A 25290-nucleotide genomic window follows, 5' to 3' on the forward strand; every position below is an offset into this window, starting at 1 on the left:
CCCCACTCCCACGCGCCTTCCTATTGTTCCGCACCTTCTTATAGGCTACTTAGGCGTGAGGGTTCCGTCGATACGCCAGTGTGATGTGAAGACTGTGCCCGCCGCTTACCAACACTCCCTGGCTCTCTACAGTCATTTGGCGGTACTGAAGGGTAGAATATTTGCTCGTCTTTTGTGTCTCATCCTGTGAGCTTCGTTTTGTTCCCGTTTTCTATGGTTTGATGGGGAGCTAATTTCGGTTACTTCAATTTTATTTTATTTTTTTTGTTTCTTCTGCTTGTCGTTCTTATTTCTCTGTTTGTTTGCCATCGTTTCTAGCCTCTCTTTCTTTCTTTAGCTTGTCTTTCGTCCCTTATTCTCGATTTCTATGTCTTCATGAACAACTAATTTAAAAAACTCATCCCTTTCGTTATATCTTTTTGTATAGTATTTTTGTCTGGTCGTTTTTTACTTCTATGCATTCTTTGGCTAATTATTTTTTATATATTTTCAGTTTCTACTTAAATTTTGATGCAATTTCTGGCATTTTTACATTTGCGTTTCCTTTCTTGCTTAAACTTTATGATCTCTTTTCTGTTTCTGCTTATCAGTTGTTTTCTCCCATGTATTCTTTTCAGGGACTATTTTTGTATGCATACTTCCTTATTCATGTCTAAGTTTCAAGTTCTCGTCACTGCTTAGTAATGTCTCACCTTCCACTTATTTTCCATCATAACTTTTCTAATGTTCAGTAGCTCCTACTTCTATTTTTACTCGTGACTCGTCCAATATCTCTTTACGCTGGCTACACCTTCCTTCATGCTATAAGTTCCAGGTTCCTCTCCCCAGCAACGTCTCGCCTTCCATCTATTCTCCATCATAACCTTTCTAAAGTCATACAGTTCCCACTCCTATTTTTACTCCTGTGCTCCAATACCTCCTTATTCTGGCTACACTTCCCTTCATGCTATAAGTTCCAGGTTCCTCTCCCCAGCACTGTCTCACCTGCCAGCCCGCCTCGCTTGTCCTCTCCTTCATCAGTCCTCCGCGACCCCAGATGCTTCTTGTCTGTCCTTCCGGAATCGTGTTCATTTGTCGCTTGTCTCATTATTCGTCGCCTCATTTTTAATCCGGAGCGTCTGTCTCTTCGTCATGTTGCGACTTTCCAGCTATGAATTTACGGAACATCTGCGTGTCTTTGTACTCTTGCCTGTCTGTTAGTGGTGCTTGTTTTTCCTTTGTGTTCTGTGGTGCTTTGTCGTCGTAATCTCGCCTGTATTTGCTTTGGCTTGTTCTTCCTTTGTGTCCCATGGTTAGTACTTCCTTCTCTCGCTTATATCGTTCAGCTTTTGTTCTTCTTTTGTGATCCATGGTTAGTTCTTCCTACTCTCGCTTGCATCAGCTAGTGTTTTGTTTTTCCTTTGTATTCCATGGTGTTGGGTTTCCATACTCTTTTTTACATCATCTGCTTGTTCTTCCTTTGTGTTCCATCGTGCTCGGCTTTCATGACTCCTATATCCCGCATTGCCGTTTTTGCTCTCAGTGTTTTTGTTCCCAAGCAAATAAATTGAAAGAAAATGGAATTGAATCATATATTTTTTTTCTACCGATTTCATGGATTTCCCTTATGTATATAAAAATGTAAATTAATTTAGCCAATTTCACATTTTAATATATATTCATTCAGAGAGAGAGAGAGAGAGAGAGAGAGAGAGAGAGAGAGAGAGAGAGAGAGAGAGAGAGAGAGAGAAAGCGAACGATAGCAAGTGACGCAAGATTATTTACTTGCAAGATAGAACCACAACCTTAGAAATTAATATTACAACAAAAAAACAAGCACAAAAAACAAAAAATACTCAATAAATAAAGAAAAAAAATAAACAAATAAAAAAAAGGAGCCCCCACACAGCCACACAGCACAGCACAGCACTCAGGCGGGAGAGCAGGAGTCCATAACAAAAGAAAAAGCAAGTCAAACAAAACAGAAGCAAAAATCTGAGCCGAAGCGGAGCATGAGGATCAATATTTTAGGCGGCGCGTTTTGGTGCATGTTGGTATTCATATTTGCATTGATATTCAGGGCGTGTGTCTTTACCTGTTGCTGTGCGTCTTCAATGCCTTGTTTGTGGCGCCGGGGAAGGGAGAAAAGGCCCCGTGAAATATCATAGAAATACCTCATATATTACTAAACAGTTGCCGGATACTCGACCGTACCTAGCGCTCTTATTGGTCGATTCCTGGCACCTCTTCATGCACAACCCCGCCTCCTCTCACTCCTCCTCCTCCTCCTCTTTCCTCCTCCTCTCACTTCAGGGCCTCCGTACATCAGGGAGTTCTTTACGCTGCCGCCGTACGAAGCTTGTCCTCATAATATCATCAGACTTCATTCATTTGTCGTGAGATACGGGCGTCATCAGAGGTGTACCTGTAAAAGTGAGGCCAGTGTCATAAGCCAGCAAGCCCCGCCCTCCCTCACGCCTGGCCCTGATGGGGGAGGAGCTTAGAACCAACTCTTACCAATCAGCTGCAAGGGGTGGCACTAGTTCGCTGGGCCGGGGCGGGGTCTCGAACGGGCCAAGATCTATGTGATGTTTGAGAGTTGATAGTTGGATACCGTGTTCTTAAAAGTAAATAATTACCTTTATACAGGAAAGCCCCTTGACTTCATTAAGGATAATTAGCTGGGACACGTCGCGCTAAAACTGCTGTTGTGTCTGCCAGTCCGTCATACAGGGGAGATGAGCCGCACTAACACCAACACGGTAACACGCCGCCGGGACGCACGCCAGACAAACACCTCACTGGCAGGAAAACACACACCCACAGAGGGGGAGAGATAGGTGTCCACACGCAGGACAGAAAGAAATGTCCATAGAAAAAATAGATATCGATGCAATGAAAAATCGATACCCACGCAGGATGAACAAATATCCACAGTAACAAGAGATACCCGCACGCAGAAAGCCCTTTATACCCACAAGACGGGAAAATGGAGATCCACAGACGCATATTGACACAGAACTGAACAGAAAAACAAATCCTTACATAAAAAAAAAGTACATATATCGACTCACGCAAAAAAAAAAAAAAAAAGAAATTCAAATGTAAATAAATAAATAATCACAGCAACACAGATACTGACACAGAATTGATACAGAGAAAAATAAATATCCATAGAAAACATGTATTGCCTCACAGGAGAATGGACACACACACGCGGACAAATATTCACGCTAACAAGAGGAGGAAAGGACAACACAAACATGGATGAGGCAGATTACGTGTATGGTTAGGTTGTTGCGGATCTTATTTTGGTCATTCTGCTGAGAGAGAGAGAGAGAGAGAGAGAGAGAGAGAGAGAGAGAGAGAGAGAGAGAGAGACTGGACAGACAAACACACTAATGCATTAACATACACATATACGCACTCACACGTAAAAAGAAAGAAAAAAAGAAAGAAAACAAAGATATTACCGATAGTTTCACACACACACACACACACACACACACACACACACACACACACACACACACTGCCCATAAAACACGTATATAAATAATGCTTCTCACATATCCATATCTATTAAACATAAGTGAGGTGCATCAGGCGGAGATCAAATTAGCTTATCATCTCATTACAATTATAACTAGCGCGGCGTTTTTACAGGTAAGGCGCTAATTAACTGAGGTAATAAGCCTACTTAACAACAGCAGGCCTCCGCGGTAACCTGAGAGCGATAAGGAAAGGTTAGAGGAGAACAAATAAATAGAGAGTGTGGATTTCTATTAAGTTCACCTCTCACTGTAAACTCGTACATAACAGTAAGGAATAATTATCGTTGTTGTGAATCACTATCGTGTGTAGGGTTTTGAACAAGGGGACAAAAAATTATGTGAAAAAAAAAAAGTGAATAAAAAATCTACACTGCCCGGTAATTCTTAATGCTTTAAATGTCGATGGCTCCATGACAGTCATTGCACTGTGGGAGCTGTAGGCAGTTCTGAAGTGGAAAAACTGAACTACTGGAATGTTTTAACCACTCAGTCACTTGTTTGTTTCCAGCGGCATCCTTTGAAACTGAAATGTTAACGTGCACCAAACTGTTTCACTAAAAGACCATTCACTATTCTCAATTATCGTGTTGTCTTGATATTTATTGCTCTTCAACACTCTACATATTATCATTTATCTATTACTTTCAAAATTACGCTGCTATTGCCTTCAGATATTTTTTTTCTTTTTTTATGTATGTATGAGGTGCCGGTCTCCAGAGTCAAAAGCCGTCTTCAAAAATCAAAGGATAAGTGTCTTGAAACCTCCCATTTGAAACAGTTCCAGTCACAGGAAAGAGGAAACACAGAAGCAGGCAGGGAGTTCCAAAGTTTACCAGAGAGAGGAATGAATGAGTGAGAATACTGGTGATGAGGAAACCTAATTATGCATATTTCTTTACATTTTACTACACAAAATAATGTAGTCAGTGTATTAATATGGAAACCTGTCTAATTTTCTTTTTTTTTCTTTGCAGGGGATGGCAGAGAGCGGCCTAAGGTAACGTGTGCCTTGATGCTTCAGAGTACAGCTAGACGTATCTGCTTATCATTCCTCTATTGAATATTAAAATACATTAGATTTGACTCACTCACATTAATTTTTTGTTTGATTTATTTAATGAGTCAGCGAATATTTTTTTTTCTCTCCAACTTCTGGTATTGAGAGAGAGAGAGAGAGAGAGAGAGAGAGAGAGAGAGAGAGAGAGAGAGAGAGTCATGCATGTCGTGTCATCACCAGTTATATAACCATGCATAAATGTAAAACTCTCTCTCTCTCTCTCTCTCTCTCTCTCTCTCTCTCTCTCTCTCTCTCTCTCTCTCTCTCTCTCTCTCTCTCTCTCTCTCTCTCGCACACACCCACCTTTAACCCTTCCCCCTTTCGTCACTGAGCTGGGTGTGGGGGGGGGCATATCCTCTCACGGGGTCAGGGTCACGGGGAGGCAGAAGGAGGAAGATGGGTATTTCGCCTCCAATATTCCATGTAACGGAGGCGAACATGAGGCCACGTCCTTCTGTAAACATTCTCTCTCCTCCCCGTCCCTCCTCCTCTCTCTCTCTCTCTCTCTCTCTCTGGAATGGTCTAAGAAGAAAAGTGTTGCTGATTCTGTTCATTAACGTAAATCAGAAGGAAATTGTAAATGCAGGATAATCGTGAGCATTTTTACTCATTATTAATTGACTAATGATTATCGTAAACCATGAACGCAGGTAGTAAATTAATGTTGTTTTATATATTCTAATTGTTTTAACATGAATACGTCTAGTTTTGCTCTTTCCTTTGTTTTTCCTTCATTTTTTTTTTTATTTCTTACAGTCTATCAGTATCTTTCATTCCCTTCTCTTCTTTATTTTGTTTACCGCTCATGTATATTGATGTGTGTGCTCATTTTCGCATCATTTTTCACCTGCGTTTGTGCGTTTTCTTATTAAAGGACAAAGAAGGTATGTTTTCCAAGTCACAATTTTGAAGAGTGATCTAAGGTAAGGATTATTCATGAAAGTTGACACATTTTATCGAGACTTTGCTTTCCATTCTTTATTTTGGAGGTTATACTATGATTTCGTGTCGCTATTGTAGACTTTACCTTATATTTGTCTATGTTTTCAATATATTTTCGTTATATGTGTGTTCGTTTGACATAATTGGGTCAAGAATCCAATACGCCATTAAGGTTGAGGTTTACTGCAGTCACTCCAATGTATTGATCGTTTTCTCTTAATCGGCGCTTGATATTTGAAGGTGGACACAGCTATATTAACATTTTTTTCTGGTAATGGTGAGGGAGCAGTGTATCGTATTGTACATTGATAATTTGGCTAACTGCACTAATAGGAACGTTATAAATGTTACAAGGTACAAAGGTACTCGTGAAAAGAAGCGTTTGGCTCTTGGAAGACACATTGTAAACCTTCCTTCAGTCTCTCTTCACCCTCACAAACACCCTTCACCCATGTGTAGCCCGGAACAGTCCTTCCCTGTACTCTGTGGTCCTCCTTGACAGTCATAAGCACATAACAACATTATAAGATACGGGGATATACAATAAGTCGTCAGGTGTAAACGTAACAGTTTCTACATAAAACACACTTGCCTATTTTCACTTATTATTCCTCATCCTATAATTTGTTGTCTTCTTTTAAAGGTCTCTAATGACTCGGCACTAATAACCCGATTACTGAGTCTGTTCTATTCATCTACTACTCTACTTGAAATCGAATTCCTTTGCATCTCTTTCTTAAATCTATCAAGCTTGAACCCATTATTTCTTGGCCTATCCTGATTACTGATCCTGAGGATTTTGCTTGGATCAGCCTTGTTATATCCTCTATACTGTACCAAACACTTCTATCAGAGCTCCTCTTAACAAACGTTTTTCTAAGGAATATACATCTAAACGCTTCAGTCTCCGTTCGTAAGGAGCTGAGCACTTCTCAGCGTGGACACTCGGTACGCGCGCTGCAACAAACAACGTAACTGAGTCTTGTCTTTTTCGTCTTCCTTGAATGATGATTATTTTCGCTGAATTGGATGCGACTCTTTTGTGTGGCCTGGATGTTACTCGTCCAGATGCTCCCTGCGGTGGTCGTACCTCCGGGCGAAGGGAATGAGGATCCACAGGGCGATGCTGAAGAAGTCGATGACGCCCAGCAGCGTGAGGCACACGGGGAAGCTGCCGCTCAGGTCCCGCACCAGGCCTGCGGGGAGACGGGACACTGCTGACTCTGATCCGCACTTGTTGCTTAGTGAACGGTAATGACTCCAGACAATTAAGAGACTTGAGGAAAAGAGACAAATGAGTGCGGTGCGTGTGGTGGTGTTCAAATGTTCACAGAAGGGATAACAATTGATACTGTTGACGCTCCTATAAATTCACACCGAAAATACAAATCATTATGTTGCATTTGATAGTGAAAGAATGACCAGAAACAGATGCCAGTTTACAGTTTCCATTTTCTTACTAATATCCGCAGAAGACATTGCTGAAATTGAACACTGGAAGGAAACACAAGTAAAAAAAACAAAAACAAATGTAAACAAAAATAAAAATGCAAACAGTTTTCTTACCAATTCCCATCGAAACACTGCTTGAACTGCTACATCAGACACAGGAGAAGTAGAAAGCAAACTGTCCTGGAGCAAAGAAGCAGAAAAGAAGCAAAGGCATCGAGCAGTGTAGCATTACCGATCAGCGGGCCGAAGATGAGGAAGGAGGAGCTTTTGAAGAGGCCCGTCACACTGAGCATGGGTTGCAGCAGCGGCAGGCCCAGCACCTCCACCATCACCAGGTTGTACGACGTGAAGAAGAACCCGTGGCCTATGCCGAACGTTCCCAACGCGGTCATTTTCTGAATTAGAGTGTCTGACCAGGCGAACACTGCCGGCGCCCTCCAGCCCGCCAGACACCCGGGGAAGAAGAATGTTAAGGAGAGAAGGCACCGTTGTCTCCTCCGGTAATAAAAGATTCACACACTTAAATGTTGTCTTAAAATTTGATGCTGTCTCTAATTAACTATTGTAAAGGTTCTGTTATTGGGAGGGTATCGTTAGTTGGATAGTTGGCATTCGCAAGGACAGTTCGGAAAGAAGCTTCTGTCCAAAAAAACTTACTACAGTGAACAACGTAAGGAAAGCTGCTTAACTCCGAAGCAAAAACTCTCTCTTAGCAGGAAATTCATGCCTAACCTAACCTAACCTAACCTAACCTAACCTAACCTAACCTAACCTAATCTAAAACTTAACCCAACCTAACCGCAAAAAAAAGTGATCTGTCTTGGCAGTGAAATAGTGCTTTACTCTGACTGACTCGTGTTGATATCCAAGATAATGTTTTTTCTAGCACCTGACTACAATTTTCTCACATTATATGATTATTTTTACATGACACTTTTAGTAATGACATCAAATTCACACATTCTTCACTAATATACAAACATACCTAAAAAAAAAAGAAAAAATTACGGATACTTGTACAAATAGGAATGCTATAAGTATCGGCCGCACATTGTGATGTAATGTATCCTAGTGAAACACTACTGCTGTACCTGAGTCACGCAACAAGAGCCACACCGATACACACCGACAGTGGAGGTGGCGATGATGGTGGAGCCCATCATGAGCGCCGTCTGGTGGGTGAGGTTGGCCCACATCACGATGAGCGGCTGGCAGAACCTTGTGACGAGCACCGTGATGCCTGCCGCCAGGAGACACATGCCCACCTCGTCCGCTGTGTGCCCCGCCGCCTTCATCGCAAAGGGCACGAGGTAGTAGAAGTTGAAGAGCCCCATGACGTTAATCCCGAGCACCAGGCCGATGATGATCACCCGTCCTGACCTCAGCAGCCTCAGATTGCCTTTGATGTTAACCGCAACACGTTTCAGAGTCGAACTTTCAGTCTTCACCTCAACCTTTCTTCGACTACAAGGACGAGGTCTCTTGGCGTGCCATTCAACGGGGTGGAAGACCATGGCAGCCACGCAGCTGTTGAAGTACAAGGCGGCGGTGATGAGCGTGGCCTGCTTGAAGCCGTACTCATCCAGCAGGAAGGTGACCACCACAGGCATGACCATGATGCTGAAGGAGGAGCCGGTGGTCATGAGGCTGTTGGCGAGGGTCCTCTTGGTGGTGAAGTAGTGCGGGATGACGGCGAAGGTCAGCGTCAGCAGGATGTCGATGGGGATGCCTGGAAGAGTGCACGACTACGGCTCCGTGTTTGGCGAAGTTGTGTTGGAGTAGTGAATGCTTTTTTTTTTTTTTGTATGTAAGAGGGGCACTGGTCTATAAAAAGAACCTTATTTATCTTGTCCCTTTATTAAGATCTGCGAAATGCTTTATTTTTCATGAAGACTACTCAGTAAATAAAATAATTGATAAGTTATCTTGATTCAGTAAGAAAAACAAAGTTACCATATTAAACATTTTCACCGACATATGTAATTCTATAAGCCACATTCCGTCTCCTGTGTGTGTGTCAAGGTGATAACAAGTGTACGTCCATTGAACAACACCTGAGCGAAGACTGGCTGGCTGCCAAACATTTTTTTTTTCATGATCTAGCAATTCTTTTAATTTATGTTGTTTTACTAATTTTTCACAGTGTGGGTGGACGCGTGGAATGCGTGCTAACCCTTACGTAAACTAACCCAACGTAGCTTTGGATTAACTAATAAATGAACACTTGCGAAGGTAATCATGTGCCGAATTATTAGTGAGCCACACGGGCGGTAGCTGGGAGAGAGAAAAACAGAGAGGCAAAAAATTAAATACTTTTAGACCATACAAATATAATCTCGGCCAGGTTACTGAAGAAACAAAACATGCTTATTAAACTTTTGCATTCCTTCAGAGGCAGAGATGACTGAAAGACACTCAGCAATCAGGTTGTTAGCGAACAGCCAATTGAGAGCTTTTAAAGACTAGATAAATTCATGGATATAGATGATAAGTAGACATGAGTACACCACGTGTTGGCCTGACTTAATAGTGGTTTCCTTTGTTTTCTTACGTTTGTGTGTCCTTAAGTCATATTTTAGACAGAGACTGCCACGTGTAGACTTGTTGACCTTTGGCAGCTTTCCTTTACCCTTACGATAATGGTTTAGTTGTTGAGCGAGCGGTGTCACAACTCACCCGCCATCACAGTGTAGGAGAAGAACAGATAATGAGCGGAATTGGCGAAGGCGGAGAGAGCCAGACCACACCCATTCATGACGCCCATGGCCAGGCCCACGCGCCGCCACCCGAACTCCTCCACCAGCGGGTCCAGCAAGTAGCAACAGAAGTTGGAGAGCACGAAGGTGAGGTTCTGGATCCAGGCGGTGGTGGAGGAGGACACCCCGAGGTCCATGAGGAAGCCAGAGAAGAGCACCCCGAATACGGCGCTGCAGGAGCCGTTCAGGAGCTGTTTGGGAGGAAGGATGTGTGTGAGGGAGTCTTGTGACAGTTTCTTGACGTCGTGAAGTCCAAAAGTATAATTTAAGTAATTGTGTGACACTTTTTGTCATCTTTCTAACGTCATGAAGTCTTATTAGTCTTTGCGTCTTGGAGTATACTTAACTTCTGACATCCTCCTGACGTCATAAAGCGAAAGAAAACTGTCAGGTTCATGCCACTTTAAGCAACTTATCTTTTCTAACTTACCATGCCTAAGGAAAAGGTAATTTACAAACAATCCTTCTCAAATTATGGAAAAAAATAATAACAAGATAAAAGACTGAAAATGGAAAAGGAGCAACACACCGATATTTGCCAGGAGAGAAGAAACACGATGCAAGGATCATATTTATCTCACCCAAATCACGAAGCCAGCCAGGGTCACCAGCCAGCCCCAGCCTCCGTTAGGGGCGCAGTCCTCATCTGAAGTGTCCTCCCCAAGCAGCGGTTTCTCCTCTGCATTCTTGTCCTTTTCTCTCTGTCCAGGTCTCTCCAGGTCAGCGTACCCGTCAAGCAGGGGAGAATTCTCTGTTTTGAGAGACATGTTCTGGAAATTGGAGGGAAAGCGTTCTCCAGCACAGGAAGCCAACAAGACGTCCACAGCCGCACGAAAGGAACACTAACTTTCTTCACTCATCGTTATCTTTCAGTGTACGAGTATTGTGGACCTCCGCGTCACTGGTCGCCGTGCATGGCGCTAGTCGGGGCTGTGTTCAGTGCGACACCGATGAATAAACTGGTGGGTGAAGTGAGCGCTGTACCTTCATCCTCCAACCTCGGCAGTCCGCCTACGTCCATCCAATTTTGACCTGCTCTAACGCTGCTTCCCGCACACTTGCCCGCTCGTGGTCCACACCTGCATGGCGGCGGGCGCAGCTGTGGCGAGCTGAACGCTTCTGCTTCACGCGACCACGTCAGGAGTCAGGAGTCGAGGGTCGTGGCAGAACATGAAGCCAATGGACAAAAGCCCCGGCCACTGTTAGGTTCACTGGCGCTGGCAGAGGCAAGACCAACAGGCGACAGTGTGGTGCTCCTTCCGTCACAGCCAAGCAAACTGTGACTTGTGCTTGGCTTATGTCTAAATCTTTCACTGCTAGATACTCTCTCTTATAATCACATGCAACGTTTTGGACTCTTATTGTTGGGCTACAAAGATTTTAGCAGTTTGCAGCTAAGAAAAACACAAGCAACCTCTTACTCTCTCCCATGTCTCAGCGTGTCCAGGCAAACAAACCCTTAGTGCTCTGATCATCAACACAGGATAGCCACAGCAGTAGAAGGGTTAAAGACAGTCGTCCTTATCTCAGTGAACTAATAGCAGTAAACTATTGTTCTTTTATAGGAATAGATCTTTCTTATTATAATGTATTCTAATGTAATATCAAAATCTAATTTGTTCAAGTTATTGTTCCAAGAAATCAAGTTACTAAAGCAAAGTATTCATATGCGTCGAGTAAGAGGAAGAATAATTGTAATCATTATAATATCGGTAATGGCATGAGTCATGACGCTTCTATTGCAATATCGTAGTGCAGCTGTGATGGCGCAGCTGCAAGATATTCATAGCGAAGAATGCCTTTCACCATCTGCCGCCACGCTTAACTGAAGCAAACACAAATGCATGTAAAAAACAGAAATTGAAAATACGTCAGTCAATTCATGAATGTTCTTAATAAGTATTCTTACAAACATTGATTCACAGTATGTGTTTGACTTTGTATTCAGATTTTTACTTGTGGAATTGTGCAGCGTCTGTTGCACTCATTCCCTTCCCATGAGGTGATGAAGAGAGCTATTTCCAAGGCGAATCAAGAATATTTGAAGTGAAACATAGCCACAAGAAGCCACGTTCGTTGGCCTCATAGAAAACGAAATTAAATGATATACGGAAAACATCATTATTATATATCCATTCATTTCTCAGTCTTGACACTTTCACTTTCCCTCGGCGCCTCGAGGACTTCAGCTCCTAAGCCTTTCATTAACCAAGTGGAGGGAAATGTTGAAACGACAAAAAAAAAAAAAAAAAATTAGACAAAAGTAGTACAACAAAGACACTCACACAAAGACTCATTATTAAAGAATACTATTGATCTCTTCGGCTTGTAGTTTATTGACGCAAAGTGTGTGTTTGTTGCTCCACGCATGACGTTCACGACAGATATAAGGAACCCCTGTGTACGGAGAGTGGTGTCTGCAGCTTCGTGACGTGAGAGCAACACCTGCCTTCTCTCCCGCGGCCTTTGGGTCTAGCAGAACACAGGGTAACATTCGCCTAACACTCGCCTCGCCAGCACTTAACAAATAAGGTACTTGTCTATGTGATCTTTCCAGTGGTCCCATTACCGAATCTTTACCTCACTGTGGCCTTACTTATTGTGTTCTGTGCTTCCTTATATTGCTGTAATGTTAGAGTCAGTGTGCGTACCGCTTGTCTCAGTCACTCATCGCTGTGCCGCGGGGAGTTGCAGTTTGGTTGCTGTTGGTAGTGGAGATCATCATGAAAACATAAGCAGCAGCGCGTCTTTGAATAATTCACTCGTGGTGGAATGCGGGGTCAGTAATGGTCAGTAATGGTGATGTAATTGTCAGTGGTCGAGGTTAATGATTCGACTAGACTCAGTATGATTCATTCGAGTAAAATGTCGGAATGTCAGTATACAGTACTCTTCGCTTTTAGTGTTGATGCGCCTCTAATGGTAAAGCAAAATTGAACAGTTTAGCAATGATCGCGAAAGCAAAGTAGGTATGAACTGTCACGAAATTTCAGTGTTTTTATTGTCGATTTACTTTAAGCTAATAGATTCCAATGCGACCACTTTCCAATGGAGACAGAACATACAAATATAACAAAAACTGCAACACCACGAGGCCTTCACGTGGCAGTCCCTTGTACTTTAAACATACCTGACTATACTCTTCTATCATCTCCGGCCATACATTTTATCTAATCCTCTTTTAGAATTCCCTAACGAGACAATTAATGTAACATTCCCGATCCATATTCTCTGATGAAATAAATAAATGAACGGCAATAAATGATCAATGATTAGGATTATTATTTTACTCATTTTGTATTACCTTTATTACTCCTGTGATTGACTAATGACATACTCACTATGCTTCACAATTCACAAGCCTTACAGGCATCCCATTTCCCTCTCGTCTGATGGTGCACAGGTGTCGCGTCGCTTATGAGCCTGGGATAATGTACGGTGCCTTTAGTTACCCGGGGAGAGAGGCACTCAGGGAGGCGGTGCGCGTGCCTGAGACGTCCGTGGCTTCACGGTGCCCCTTCAAACCTACCGAGGAGTGGGAGCGCATCACGATCATTATGTTGTGGATTGAAGGAGAATCGTCTTCTTCCATCGCCCGCAGGATTGGCGTCAGTCCCTCCACCGTTAATCGATGGATCAGGCGGTGGAAGCAGGAGGGCCACGTGTTCAGCCGGTGTTCCTGTCCCGTTTCCTTTAGAGCACCGATTCATAAGCACACGGGAAGCTTGAGTTAGGCCAGCCACCAACTCCAACCTGTCTTGTCACGTGACGCGAGGCACTTGTATTCCAGTCAGTACTCATGCATGAAGTGAAGGTATTGCTACCAGATGTAGTTGTAATGCACCAGGCGGTCTTGCTTACAGTGAGTGAGAATGCTGTATATTGGGCGACGAATTCTATCACGTGGCGCTCACGAGGTGAAAGATTGATGTGCAAATATTTGTAGTGTGTGGTGATTTGTACAAGATTTTCTTCCGTTATAAAGACTGCTGGTATTAAAGTGTTCTGTCCTTGATGACTCACATATCAGTATCCTTGACCTCTCTCGTGGTGTGTCCTGATAGTCGGCATGAGGTGATGTCTGTTGCACCACAGCGGTGACTTCAGGTTTGAGTTGATTGTAACACAGGATTATTTATCTTCCTGTAGCTTACCTGATGGTGACACGCGCAGTGTTGTTTGTTATGGTGCACAGTGTTCTTCACGCTGCCTCACACCCACGCCTGGCAGGTAAACCTCGCGTCACACACACACACACACACACACACACTTAAATTTGCTATCCATAACGCATAGATTGCCTAAAAAACTTAGGGGTGGATATACTGTGTGTGTGTGTGTCTGTGTGTGTATATATATATATATATATATATATATATATATATATATATATATATATATATATATATATATATATATATATATATATATATATATATATATATATAATGTGTGTAAAACAGGTGATCCTGAAGAAGCCCTGGCAGCGGATGGCGTGGAGGCAGTGTTGGTGCAGGAACTGCAGCGCTGCACGCTCTCGTTGCTGCTTGATGCTACCAACATGATCCACACACAGGTGAAGGTACGCCCATACAGACATACAGATATACAGCTGTATTAACACCTGTCACTTATAGAGTATTGAACACCTTAGCAGCTGTTCATAAACCTGATGTATGGTGCCAGATGTTGCTTGAAAAGCGAGCATCGCGCGGCGCCGTGGTGTTGGAGGCGGCGGTGCGCGGCGGGGACGGCAACGTGACGGAGGAGGGGCTGTCCCGGTCCGTGGACCACGTGCAATGGGTTCGTCACTCTTGGCGTTGCTGAAAAAAAAAAAGAAAAACAAGCTATATATATATATATATATATATATATATATATATATATATATATATATATATATATATATATATATATATATATATATATATATATATATATATATATATATATATATATATATATATATATATATATATATATATATATATATATATATATATATATATATATATATATATATATATATCATGGAAAAGAGAAACGAAGAGAGAAAAATGTAATGCAATTTCATACAGTGATCTGGAGCTGAATTTTTTAATTCCTCCATAGCTGGGAGGGGCGTGGAAGTGCCTGGTGGTGGTGGTGGTAAGTGATGACCCAACCTTCCTCGCCACCTTCGCTCACCTGTCACTCAGGCGTCACGCCCTCAGGTGGTCCACGAGGATCCTTTTCCTTACTCGCCTTTCTCTCAGCCACCTTGGCGGCCTGCACGGCCTTCTCTCCACCAGGAACGCCATGCTGCTCCTCGTCACAGGCGTCAAAGAAGTCATGAGGTTAATTTCCATTCTAAATGTTACTCCAGCCATTAACAGGAAAGGTTCTGTCACATATACGTTCTTGGAAATAGGGAAAATTGTGAAATGTTTTAGTCAATAGTCATAATCTTACGGTAATTATTTCAAAAGTTAAAGAAGAAACAAAAAAAAAAACTATCAGCATTTTTCTTTCATGACTGCAATGAAACAATTTACATAAGGGTTTAAGGAAAGCTGAATTATGTAATGTCTGGGGGGATGCCGCTGTAAATCGTCGTAAAGCATCGCCACAGAGTGATTCTTGCTGGCAGAGGGAACGTGTACATGCTGGTGCCTTACGTGGCGCCACACACGCGGCCTGTCAGAGTAGCCTCGTGGGACACGCGGGAAGGGCTCGCCCTCCTGTCTCGTCTTCCTCTCTTCCCTGACAAGTACAGGAAGTTAGTAGTAACTCAGACCTCGATATCATTCACATTCTTTAAAATATTTGACGGTGAGAATACCAGAAGACACGTAACACATGGCCTTAGTACTTTTCAGTAGTCATCATCTTGCGCACGTTCCCTTGTTTATCCCTCTACACTGTGCTCTCCATGCTTAGCTTCGTTTTATTCACGGCTTTTTTTCCATGACTGCCCTCTTATTGAACGTGCACAGATTTAGTCACGGACCGGAACTTCTGCTGGCAATCCAGGTCATCCCTTACCACACGATGCGGTGGGAGGATGACCCGAGTGTTCCCGAGGGGCGGCGCCTCATTGTTGAGGGAGCCTTGGACAACGTTGCTCGATATTTTTCAAAAGCCCTTAACTTTACGTAAGCCCCTTTACACTAGCCTAGCGCGCGCGCGCACACACACACACACACACACACACACACACACACACACACACACACACACACACACACACACACACACACACACACACACACACACACAGATGAATAAATGATTAATATAGACAGCAGCTGAGATACAGGTGTCATGGTATGGCGGTAGTGTTCTGACTGTGATGCGAGCCACATATTCCTCAAGGATCAGGTACATGTTGGCTTCTGGAAGGACCTTCGGCACCAAGCTTCCCGATGGCACCTGGACTGGCATGATGGGCCTGGTGGCGCGGGAGGTAAGCACAGCTCCAGGCTTTATCGAGTCCACTGAAGCAATCAGAGACAAAAATAGATGCGTGGGGCTTCCCTCTGCCTCTCACGCCCTGGTGCAGAAGGCAGCACCTGCCCGTGTCTGTGGCGCCTGATGACATCAGTGAATTTCAGGCAAAATTCTGGCCTTGTCAGGAAGTGGACCTCGGCGCCGCTCCCATCGCGATGTCGCCCATCCGTGCAGAAGTCGCGGACTTCACAATACCTCTCTGGAGTGGAAGGGTGAAGATTGTTGGTGGACGTGGAGGGTTAGAGACAGACCCGTGGGGTTTCCTCCTGCCCCTCACTCCCGTGGTGTGGGCGGCTACGCTCATCACGCTGCTAATGGTGTGCGCTATTCTGCTGCTGCCCTCCTCTTTCTTGCTCGGCAGAGTGCTAGGCCGAGGCGGCTCCCGCTCTGTCCGCGTCCTCCTGCAGCAAGGTGAGGCTTCGATGACCGTGCTAGGCCCCTACTGCCATGGATTGCCCTGCGTCTTGAAGGTTTCCGTGCTCTCAGGGAGCAGCAGTCGTGCCATAATGAAGACTAACTCTGCTTCACTCACCCCCAACGCAGACGTGGTGTGGCCCGTGGAGTGGTGGTGGTGGGAGCGTCTGGTGCTGGGGCTGTGGATGCTGACGACGCTGGTGCTGACGAAGAGCTACGCCGGCAACCTCATGTCCCTGCTGGCTGTCAAGTACCTGCCGCAGCCCTTCCAGACCCTACAGGACGTCGTCGATCATCCTAGTGTGTCCATCATATGGCAGAAATTTTCCCTCCCTGAGCAGTACATCAGAGTTAGCATCCTGTGCATTGAACAGAAAAATTGTGATATTTTATTTGTTTTGTTCTTGTTTGATTAGGTTTGCAGGAGCTTTAAATTCTGCATGTGTGCATATCCTTATCTAGCCGGCAGTGATGCACCCATTAGGTAGCATGCTGGTAGTTTGGCAGGTGACCATCGAGTAAAGTCGTTAGTGTTGAGTAGGAAGAGTGTAAAATAATAATATGATTACTGTGTTAGGCCGCCAAGTCCGGCGTGTTTCACGAGGTGGCGGAACTGGAGAAGGAAGGCCGCCTGTTGTTCCACGGACAGGCACAGTTCCCGTGGAGCCTCGACACTTTCGTAAGGAGAGGACGCCACGTGCTTGCCGACGCTGACATCACGATCACAAGCCTTTTAGCACGCGACTACTCAACCACAGGTAGCCTTCCAGTGTGCAGCGGCCTGTTGCTTCGTAATGGAGTGATGTGTACGAGTGATCGGGAAACATTTATCACATTTTGTGGAATTTTTTGTTTGAGGCGTAATTGGTGAAGTGTGAACTGTTAATGAAGTCAGTTTTCATTATGGTTACTATTAATTGACAGACGCTGGACGCACACTTTTCTTTCGTTAGTCATTTGTTTGCTTTTATGCAAGAATGGAACTGGCCAGGACAACAAAATCACAGCTAGGAAAAAAAAAAAAAAAGCGCGCTGAAAATATCAGCCCCAAAACAGAACAGTACAAAGATTATACAAAACTGCAATGGGAAATGTCTTGTGAAGGTGAAACGCGCCTGTGCTTTTTAATGTGGCAAAATATTCCGTTGAGCAGTTTTTCAGTGAGCTCCGTGCTTGATATCTTAATTATTATTAGAACATTTTTGGATATTGATAAGGAAAAACCTATGTGTATTTATGGAATCCCTTCCTTGAACAGGCCGATGTGACTTCTATTTATCTAGAGATGGATTCTTGCCCTTCTCCTCCTCGTTAATAAGCCACAAGACGGACCCTCTCATACAGAGCATCGACAGGTGGTAAGACATATACGAGTATGAAAACATGCTTTATATTCACTTGTCAAAAAGCCATCCTTACATTACGTAACCAACACAGTAACGCGAGTAACCTGCCAGGGTGCTGCCGCTCACCGAGGCAGGACTCATCAGGTACTGGATGGAAAGCGTCCCAAACTACACCATTTGCGACAGCCCATCAAAAATAAAGGTTCACAATGAGCCGTTTTCATCCAGCCACATCTGGGTAATGACCGTCTTTACTTTATTGGCTTCGTGCACATTTGGTGATAACATATGGCAGTGACTCTTCCTCGCACTTGTATTGCTGCACCGTGCTGTCTCTTCGGGAGCTGCTGAGTCGTGTGTTGCAGATTGTGTACGTGCTGCTGAGTCTCGGTCTGGGTGCCGGCGCTGTGGTCCTCTTGGCGGAGATCGTGGCACACTATCTCACCTGAACGCACCTGAAAGACAACGTTACGATCAAATGATAATGTCGCAAAGTCTTCATTTGTATTGTTGCATGGTATCTTTTCAGTTTCATGCTGTACTGAAAGTAAAGTTATTTACTGGAATCATCCCTGAGTTTATGCCTCTTGTTTCTTTTCCCTCTTTATGGCAGCAGTCCTAAGTGTGGTATTACTGCAGGGGTCACGCCCAGAGAGAGAGAGAGAGAGAGAGAGAGAGAGAGAGATTTGGACAGACAGACAGACAGACAGAGACAGACAGACAGAGACAGAAGGACACATCGGAAACAAGAAAGCAGATATGGAAGAGATAGACAAAGAGAAAAGAATAGAAAGAGAGAGAGAGAGAGAGAGAGAGAGAGAGAGAGAGAGAGAGAGAGAGAGAGAGAGAGAGAGAGAGAGAGAGAAGTGCCATCCCAACATATTTACCGTTCATGGAGGAGTTGTATCGATTAAAATCTTATTCCGCGGGTGACAGCCACCTCTACCACCAAGACCAGCAGCCCGGCCACCAGACTCCCGGCCAGCACCGCAAACACTCCCTGAGGCGCAGGACAGGAGAGGGTACTATGGTGCAACATCTCATTACTGTACACTCATCCCCTAACTGACTGTGCTCACCCTCTCTCTCATCGCCGCAGTGTTGTCTCTCTTGCTATCTTCTACCATTATTTTCACGCTAACTGCATGCCCCTCCTCCTGCCACAACCTCGCTGCACAAGTCTTTCTACTTTCTCTCACTCCTATTCTCTCCATCTCTCTAATGCATTACCCAGTACTCCCAGTCATTCATCCCTTTTTCTGGTAAACTTTGGAAGTCTCTGTCTGCTTCTGTATTTCCTCCTTCCAATGACCTGAACTCTTTCAAGGAGGTTTCAAGGCACGTACCTTCCAATATTCGATGATAATTTTTTTTTTTATTATTTTTGGGACCGGCACTCAACTGAACCTTTTTTTTTTTCTCTTGCCTGTGCCTTTTTCCATAAAAAAGATAAATAAATAAATAATAATGATAATCCATGTAATCCATCAAGGATTTGTCTCTCACCCAGATGTTAGACAGCGAGATGTGAGAGGTCACCAACATCTTCTTTGGAACGTTTTCACACTCTGTAAAATTCGGAACGTTCTCCATCCAGTACGATATGAGTCCCTGTTCAATTGCTGACCGTAGTCTGTAAAACGTGTTCAGGTGAAACAAATGTAAACCAAAAGATTCTTCTAAAAGAATTAACATATAAAGCGTAGAGTATGAATTTTCTGTATTTATCGTGCACCTTCAAACAAAATGTCAAATAAAGAATATAAATAAAAGTGTTACACACATGGAGTTGTATTTTATTCTACTAGGCATTATGTGTTTGACAAGATGCGACCCCTTGCCTTTTGTTGAACGACTGGGTGAGCGGACTCGTCTTTTGGAAGATCATGACAGCGGAATACGGTAAGAAGCCGTCTCTTGATATGTAGAAGTCACACTGACCTGAAAAAAAGGACCATCAGAAGGGATACAGCATTTAATTACGAGTATATAATACTAAAGCATCCGTGTTTGTGGTGCAGCTAGAGCTGTCTCAGGCTGGTAAAAGATTATAATGATAAATGATAATGAACGCAATACCTTCCTGCGAGAAGTCTAAGCCAATAAGACTTTTAAGATTGACGTCCACATCAACAAGCACGTGGTGTCCTCGCCTCACCAGGTTGTCCAGACTCTTCAGGTACTGTGACTGCGTGTGGAACTCCAGGCGACCTTTGCCTTCAAGACTCGCTACTTCCTTGAACAAGCCTGACTTGACGTCCTGGAGAAATTAGGCGAAGTCAAACTGATGGGATAATCTGTTTCATGTAGACTTGGAAGGGATTCAAACTTTATTTTATCAAAAAAATAAAGAGAATAATCTGATGAAATCGTGACAGATGTTGCATGAATTCACACCGGAAATGGTTCGTCAGGTTTCCCTAGTCTAGTTTGGTGTGGACGGTGCCTCCTTGCGAAGGACTGTGGTTGTGGCATTTGGGAACTGTTACTCCGAGTGGATGCCCTTCTTAACCTCGGACCGTGGCCCGGATTCGAACCCATGCGGCTGAGGCCGCTCCGCCGTTAATGCGCGCGAGGAATCGCTGCACCACAGCGGCCTGGTTTGTTACATTTTGAATATTTCTTCTCATTGTAGATGAATCTTACCCTAAGATTTTGCTCAAAATTAGAATGTTTTTGTCCTATCATGGCGACGTGCGGGTGATCCAGAATGTCCCTCAGGGTCTGGAAGGGCTGCGGCAGATACTTGACAGCCAGCAGGGACATGAGGTTGCCGGAGTAGCTCTTGGCCAGCACCAGCGTCGTCAGCATCCACAGCCCCAGCACCAGACGCTCCCACCACCACCACTCCGCAGGCCTCACCACGTCTGCGTTGGGAGTGAGTGAGGCAGAGTTAGTCTTCATTATGGCACGACTGCTGCTCCCTGAGAGCACGGAAACCTTCAAGACGCAAGGCAGCCTCCAGCAGGAGGGGCCCTGCACGGTCCCCGAGGCCTCACCTTGCTGCAGGAGGACGCGCACAGGGCTGAAGGTGTTGTCAGACCAGCCGCCGTGGAGGAGCGACCTGCCGGGCAGGCAGGATGGAAACAGTTGCAGGAGGAGGAGCACCCCCAGCAACGCCGCCAGGGTGACTGCCCACACCAGGGGCGTGAGGGGCAGCAGGAAGCCCCACGGGTCAATCGTCAGTCTTGACAGGCCGCTCAGTATCCTCAGGTTTCCATTACGCAGTATTGTTGAATGGTCCACCGCCTCTCTCCGCACGGGACTGATGATGAAGGGGCCCGGCGCGAAGTCTGCCTCCTGCGTGAGTGTGACCGTCAGTAATGGGAGGTGGTGGTGGTGGTGAGTGGTCAGTGAAGGTAAAAATTACAATATATTTATCACTCCATGGTGATCCTTGTTGTGTCTCTGTGTGTAAGACTCAGACACGTAAGGGCGCCGTGGCTCACCTGGCGCACCACCATGCCTATCAGGCCCGTCCAGGACCCGTCAGGCAGCCTGGTGCCGAAGGTTCTCTCGGGCGACAGCGCATACAGCGGCCTGCACCATCGTGTAAGTAAGCATTACAAGGAATATAAGTTCCTGAACAATGAAACATGTAAATATTTATATTGATATCAATAGTTGCTTTACTGAAAAGAGCAGTAATATGTGGCAGCTGTAACACAAAATCGCATGTATGGCTTGAAGAAACATATTTGTGCAGTGGCAGACATAGACTAACGTGAAGTTGAGCGCCTTGGCGAAGTGCCTCACGATGTTGTCCACGTATCCCGAGTAAAGCAGGCGACGACCGCCAGGCGCGTCTGGGTCCTCCAGCCACGATATCCTGTTGTGAGGCAGCACCTCGATGGCCACCGTGAGGGTCGGGGCTGAGCCAAACCTGCGCCGCGGTGCAGGGGACACACAGATGAAACAGAGGGTGATGCGTTTTGATGATGCAGTGAGCCGATAATAAAAAAAAAAGCATAAGAAAATAAGGGAAGCTGGAAGAAGCCACCAGGCTGACACGTGGCGGTCCCTGTATGAAACATACCAACCATTTTCACCTCTTATCCTCATCCATAAATTTGTTTAATCTTGTAAAGCTCCCTAATGACTCAGCACTAACAACCTGATTACTGAATCTATTTAATTCATTTACTACTATTTGAGTACCAATTCCTTCCCGTCTCTTTCTTAAGCCTAACTTTTTAAGCTTAAACCCGTTATTTCTTGTTCTGTCCTGATTGCTGATCCTAAGAATTCCGTCTCCCTTGTTATATCCCCTATACCACTTAAAGATCTCTATCAGGTCCTTTCTTAATCTACGCCTCTCTAAAGGATGTAAAGTTAAAAACAACAGTCTCGTTTCGTAAATAATACTGCTTATCCCCTGTATCCTTTTAGTCATTCTTTGCACTGATTCTAACAGACTTATATCCTTCCTGTAATATGGAAACCAGAAGTGTGCATCATAGCCTAGATGAGGTTTAACCAGCTCCAAATTTATCTTTAATGTAACTTCGGGATTACTTTTAACACTTAAAAACTTCTACTTTTAACACTCCTAAAAATTAATCCTAATACCAGATTTACTTTATTTCTGGCCTCTGTGCATTGTTTTCTTAGACGGAGATCAGAGCTAACTATTTCTCCTAAATCTTTCTCGTTCTCTGAATTTACCGGAGTCTTATTTTCACTCATCTCTTCCACAGAACTAACCAGCCCTCCATCAGATGCCTTCAGTGGGTCTATTATTTCTGTTTCTCTATTTTCCTGTAACATAATGTATTGCGTTTGTTGTGCTGGACATCAGTACGAAAAATCATTGGGACTTTTCACAGTGATTTACGATGGAAGTTTTATACACACACATAAAACTTATTGGGAAAAAGTGATTTGTCTGATGTGAGAGTTAGCATCCCGTGTGGCGTCCAGGTGGCCACCCTCTGGGGTGTGCTGCCGGGGGCGCTGTACGGCTGCCACACCAACACGCCCACGCGACTGACCGATCTGTGTTAGAGAAATTATGGAATAAAAAGGTTAAAGGCTTTACAATAAACCTTTATTTCACTCATTACGACGAGAGATAATGACGGCCAACACCAAAATGTTCACTAAACAGGTGCAGTTTGGCGGTGGCCGAGTTTCATCACCTGACGCCCTCCTCGCCCTTATGCACGTGCAGCAGCATGGCGTTCCTGTTAGAGAGAAGGCCGTGCAGGCCGCCAAGGTGGCTGAGAGGGAGGCGAGTGAGAACAAGGATCCTCGTGGACCACCTGAGGGCGTGATGCCTGAGTGACAGGTGAGCGAAGGCGGCGAGGAAGGCTGGGTCATCACTCACCACCACCACCACCAGGCAGTGCCACGCCCCTCCCAGCTGTAGCGGTTATGGGATTAAGATTTTTCTTAAAAAGTATATAAATAAAAATGGAATCAAAATAATATTAAATGAATAAGTAATAAGAATATTGTATATACGCGACAATATGTCTTAGTCTTCCCCGGGCAGACGCCAACCTGCCGAACTTCCTCGACCGTCGTCTGTAGATGAGGCGGCGTGACGTTGCCGGCTAGGTTGTTACCCTCCAGGTGGAAGACAGTGACGCCCTGCGGCGCCCGCACCGCCTCTACCTCCTGAGGGAAATATGAAGGATGAAGAGCAGTAAATATAAATAACGGAGCAATATTTGTGTCTTCATATTTTTTTTTGTACATGCCATTGTCTTTTCTTTTTTCCTTCTTTTTACTTCCTTTTTTCTCACCTGCCGCCCGTCAGTCAGCAGCAACGTCATGTGTCGACACGTCAGGTGTCGTGTAATGGATTCCACGGATTGGAACGCATTATATTTTTCATTGTCTGTTAAAGAAAATAGAATGCATTAGAGTGAACACCAAGGTGATCAGTTTTCATTTTACGTGATAATAAACATAAATGTATACTTTTACAAACAACAAGACAGCGAGATAACTCATGACTCACGTGGAAGGAGGAACTTTGCGTGTGCCCGTTGCGTGCAGCTGGCCAGCACCGCCACCGACACCAGCGTGACCGCTCTCATGACAGCGGTGTTGCGCGCTGTCACAACACCAATATTTAGTCTATTCTACTCGTCTTATCACGTCCATTCATATAAATGTCGAGACATACGATGATGATAACTGTGATAAAGACACCTTTAAAGGTGAAGGTGATAGGTGAAGAAAATATGAAGAGTATTGTACAAATATATGATTTTATTTACCCAACAAACTTGCACTACAACTGTCAATCATATTGAGGCAAATACAGCTTTTTTTTTAGCAGCAAAAGTCTTGTGGCAACAATGTTGTGGTGCATGGGAATAACAGAACATGGCGCAGAGGAACTTAGTGCATCCTCTGCACGACACTGAGGACACAGCATGGACCATTCCGTCTATAAACCTTCAAACAACAGACGCTTAGACAGCGTAGATCATCTTCAAGGGCTTGTGGTTATCAACATTCCCTTCTTGCTTCCAGCGGTTGATCCACCTGCACACTGTGGAGGGACTCACGCCCGTCTCCCGCGCGATGGTTCGAGCGGACTTACCACCAATCCACATGGAGACAAACATGCTGCGTTCAGACAGAGTAGTAGGCTGCGAGGGGTACCGCTTCATCATCTCGCTGCAAGTCCGCTCTCCTTGATTGGCTATCGGCGGCCTAGAATCGCCTCGCTGCCCTGAGCGACGAGGGAAAATTTGGCGCGTGATTTACAGCGACATGAATCTGACAGTGGCAGACTCACTGTGCAGCAGACTCTCCTTGCACCTGACGCTCACGCTCATCTCAATCCTTGCAGTGTGGGGGGGGAGGGAATTTGCTGATAAGGAACATGTTTACGCTCTATAAATCTGTTATTTAACTCTTCCTCCCCCTTCTCTCTCTCTCTCTCTCTCTCTCTCTCTCTCTCTCTCTCTCTCTCTCTCTCTCTCTCTCTCTCTCTCTCTCTCTCTCTCTCTCTCTCTCTCTCTCTCTCTCTCTCCCTGCATTCCCATTACCCCATCACTTTCCCGCACCTCCTCTGACTTAATTAGAGGCAGCAAGACGTGCCGGCGCTGGCTCTCTATTAGAGTGCTCGCCCCGTACAGGCAGTTATAAGATCTGTTCTCCTCATCTCGTCCCACTCTGGTCCTGAAAACTCTGGCCTCATATCACCGTGACCTCTGCCCTCACGACTTTCAGGCAAACCTGTTAAAATTGTGATTTGCCTATCGATTTCTTACGTAATTTTATAGTTAACTGCAATTCTTATACATTAGTCGACTCTCAACTATGCAGCAAACTATAGTGAG

At 44.6% G+C, this 25290-nt stretch overlaps 4 protein-coding genes and 1 long non-coding RNA gene across 8 annotated transcripts; 1 reads left to right on the top strand and 4 right to left on the bottom strand.

The window, feature by feature from the left end:
• Window positions 1-6071: 6071 nt before the first annotated feature.
• On the bottom strand, window positions 6072-8927 carry LOC135113874 (uncharacterized). Its single transcript, XM_064029493.1, has 3 exons — window positions 8111-8927; window positions 7217-7408; window positions 6072-6728 (listed from the first exon to the last, which is right to left on the bottom strand). Exons 1-3 carry the CDS (start codon window positions 8625-8627, stop codon window positions 6589-6591), a joined length of 849 nt encoding a protein of 282 aa, XP_063885563.1. The 5' UTR covers window positions 8628-8927; the 3' UTR covers window positions 6072-6588.
• A 538-nt stretch (window positions 8928-9465) lies between these two features.
• LOC135113871 (monocarboxylate transporter 10-like) lies at window positions 9466-10825 on the bottom strand. Its single transcript, XM_064029492.1, has 3 exons — window positions 10799-10825; window positions 10322-10510; window positions 9466-10030 (listed from the first exon to the last, which is right to left on the bottom strand). Exons 1-3 carry the CDS (start codon window positions 10823-10825, stop codon window positions 9650-9652), a joined length of 597 nt encoding a protein of 198 aa, XP_063885562.1. The 3' UTR covers window positions 9466-9649.
• A 1232-nt stretch (window positions 10826-12057) lies between these two features.
• On the top strand, window positions 12058-18634 carry LOC135113550 (probable glutamate receptor). 4 transcript variants are annotated; one of them, XM_064028810.1, is made up of 10 exons: window positions 12058-12272; window positions 13144-13970; window positions 14204-14543; window positions 14853-15874; window positions 16095-16185; window positions 16355-16993; window positions 17221-17401; window positions 17902-18001; window positions 18101-18227; window positions 18355-18634. In XM_064028810.1, exons 4-10 carry the CDS (start codon window positions 15687-15689, stop codon window positions 18436-18438), a joined length of 1410 nt encoding a protein of 469 aa, XP_063884880.1. In that variant the 5' UTR covers window positions 12058-12272; window positions 13144-13970; window positions 14204-14543; window positions 14853-15686; the 3' UTR covers window positions 18439-18634. The 4 variants fall into 4 exon arrangements, with proteins under 4 accessions (XP_063884880.1, XP_063884881.1, XP_063884879.1 ...); XM_064028811.1 differs by lacking the exon at window positions 12058-12272 and having other exon boundaries at window positions 12284-13970; window positions 16355-16640; window positions 16773-16993; XM_064028809.1 differs by lacking the exon at window positions 12058-12272 and having other exon boundaries at window positions 12284-13970; window positions 14204-14322; window positions 14427-14543.
• On the bottom strand, window positions 18283-19689 carry LOC135113551 (uncharacterized). The gene is made up of 3 exons (XR_010274876.1): window positions 19496-19689; window positions 18877-18989; window positions 18283-18444 (listed from the first exon to the last, which is right to left on the bottom strand). It is a non-coding gene; the product is annotated as an uncharacterized LOC135113551 (long non-coding RNA).
• Window positions 19690-19793: 104 nt separating this feature from the next.
• Window positions 19794-24051, bottom strand: LOC135113483 (glutamate receptor ionotropic, delta-1-like). Its single transcript, XM_064028722.1, has 8 exons — window positions 23955-24051; window positions 23737-23831; window positions 22844-23608; window positions 21714-21872; window positions 21439-21529; window positions 20636-21289; window positions 20069-20249; window positions 19794-19930 (listed from the first exon to the last, which is right to left on the bottom strand). The coding sequence occupies exons 3-8, from the start codon at window positions 22891-22893 to the stop codon at window positions 19794-19796; spliced, it is 1272 nt and encodes a 423-aa protein (XP_063884792.1). The 5' UTR covers window positions 22894-23608; window positions 23737-23831; window positions 23955-24051.
• Between the last annotated feature and the right edge of the window lie 1239 nt (window positions 24052-25290).

Source organism: Scylla paramamosain, chromosome 26, assembly GCF_035594125.1.
Source record: "Scylla paramamosain isolate STU-SP2022 chromosome 26, ASM3559412v1, whole genome shotgun sequence".
NCBI lineage: Eukaryota > Metazoa > Arthropoda > Malacostraca > Decapoda > Portunidae > Scylla > Scylla paramamosain.

What these genes read in the sequence shown, in the direction of transcription:
- LOC135113871 (XM_064029492.1), bottom strand. Translation starts at nt 10,825, where the DNA reads ATGCAGGTGTGGACCACGAGCGGGCAA. An exon ending in TGTGGACCACGAGCGGGCAA is followed by an intron (nt 10,511 to 10,798) that starts GTGTGCGGGAAG and finishes TCCAATTTCCAG; the next exon opens with AACATGTCTCTCAAAACAGA. An exon ending in TGGCTGGCTTCGTGATTTGG is followed by an intron (nt 10,031 to 10,321) that starts GTGAGATAAATA and finishes TTAGAAAGATGA; the next exon opens with CAAAAAGTGTCACACAATTA.
- LOC135113874 (XM_064029493.1), bottom strand. Translation starts at nt 8,627, where the DNA reads ATGACCACCGGCTCCTCCTTCAGCATCATGGTCATGCCTGTGGTGGTC. An exon ending in CATCGCCACCTCCACTGTCG is followed by an intron (nt 7,409 to 8,110) that starts GTGTGTATCGGT and finishes GGGCGCCGGCAG; the next exon opens with TGTTCGCCTGGTCAGACACT. An exon ending in CATCTTCGGCCCGCTGATCG is followed by an intron (nt 6,729 to 7,216) that starts GTAATGCTACAC and finishes GTCTCCCCGCAG; the next exon opens with GCCTGGTGCGGGACCTGAGC.
- LOC135113550 (XM_064028810.1), top strand. Translation starts at nt 15,687, where the DNA reads ATGACTGCCCTCTTATTGAACGTGCACAGATTTAGTCACGGACCGGAA. An exon ending in TCAAAAGCCCTTAACTTTAC is followed by an intron (nt 15,875 to 16,094) that starts GTAAGCCCCTTT and finishes ATATTCCTCAAG; the next exon opens with GATCAGGTACATGTTGGCTT. An exon ending in TTTCATCCAGCCACATCTGG is followed by an intron (nt 18,228 to 18,354) that starts GTAATGACCGTC and finishes CGTGTGTTGCAG; the next exon opens with ATTGTGTACGTGCTGCTGAG.
- LOC135113483 (XM_064028722.1), bottom strand. Translation starts at nt 22,893, where the DNA reads ATGCTAACTCTCACATCAGACAAATCACTTTTTCCCAATAAGTTTTAT. An exon ending in TTTCCCAATAAGTTTTATGT is followed by an intron (nt 21,873 to 22,843) that starts GTGTGTATAAAA and finishes ACCGCGGCGCAG; the next exon opens with GTTTGGCTCAGCCCCGACCC. An exon ending in GCCAAGGCGCTCAACTTCAC is followed by an intron (nt 21,530 to 21,713) that starts GTTAGTCTATGT and finishes ACGATGGTGCAG; the next exon opens with GCCGCTGTATGCGCTGTCGC.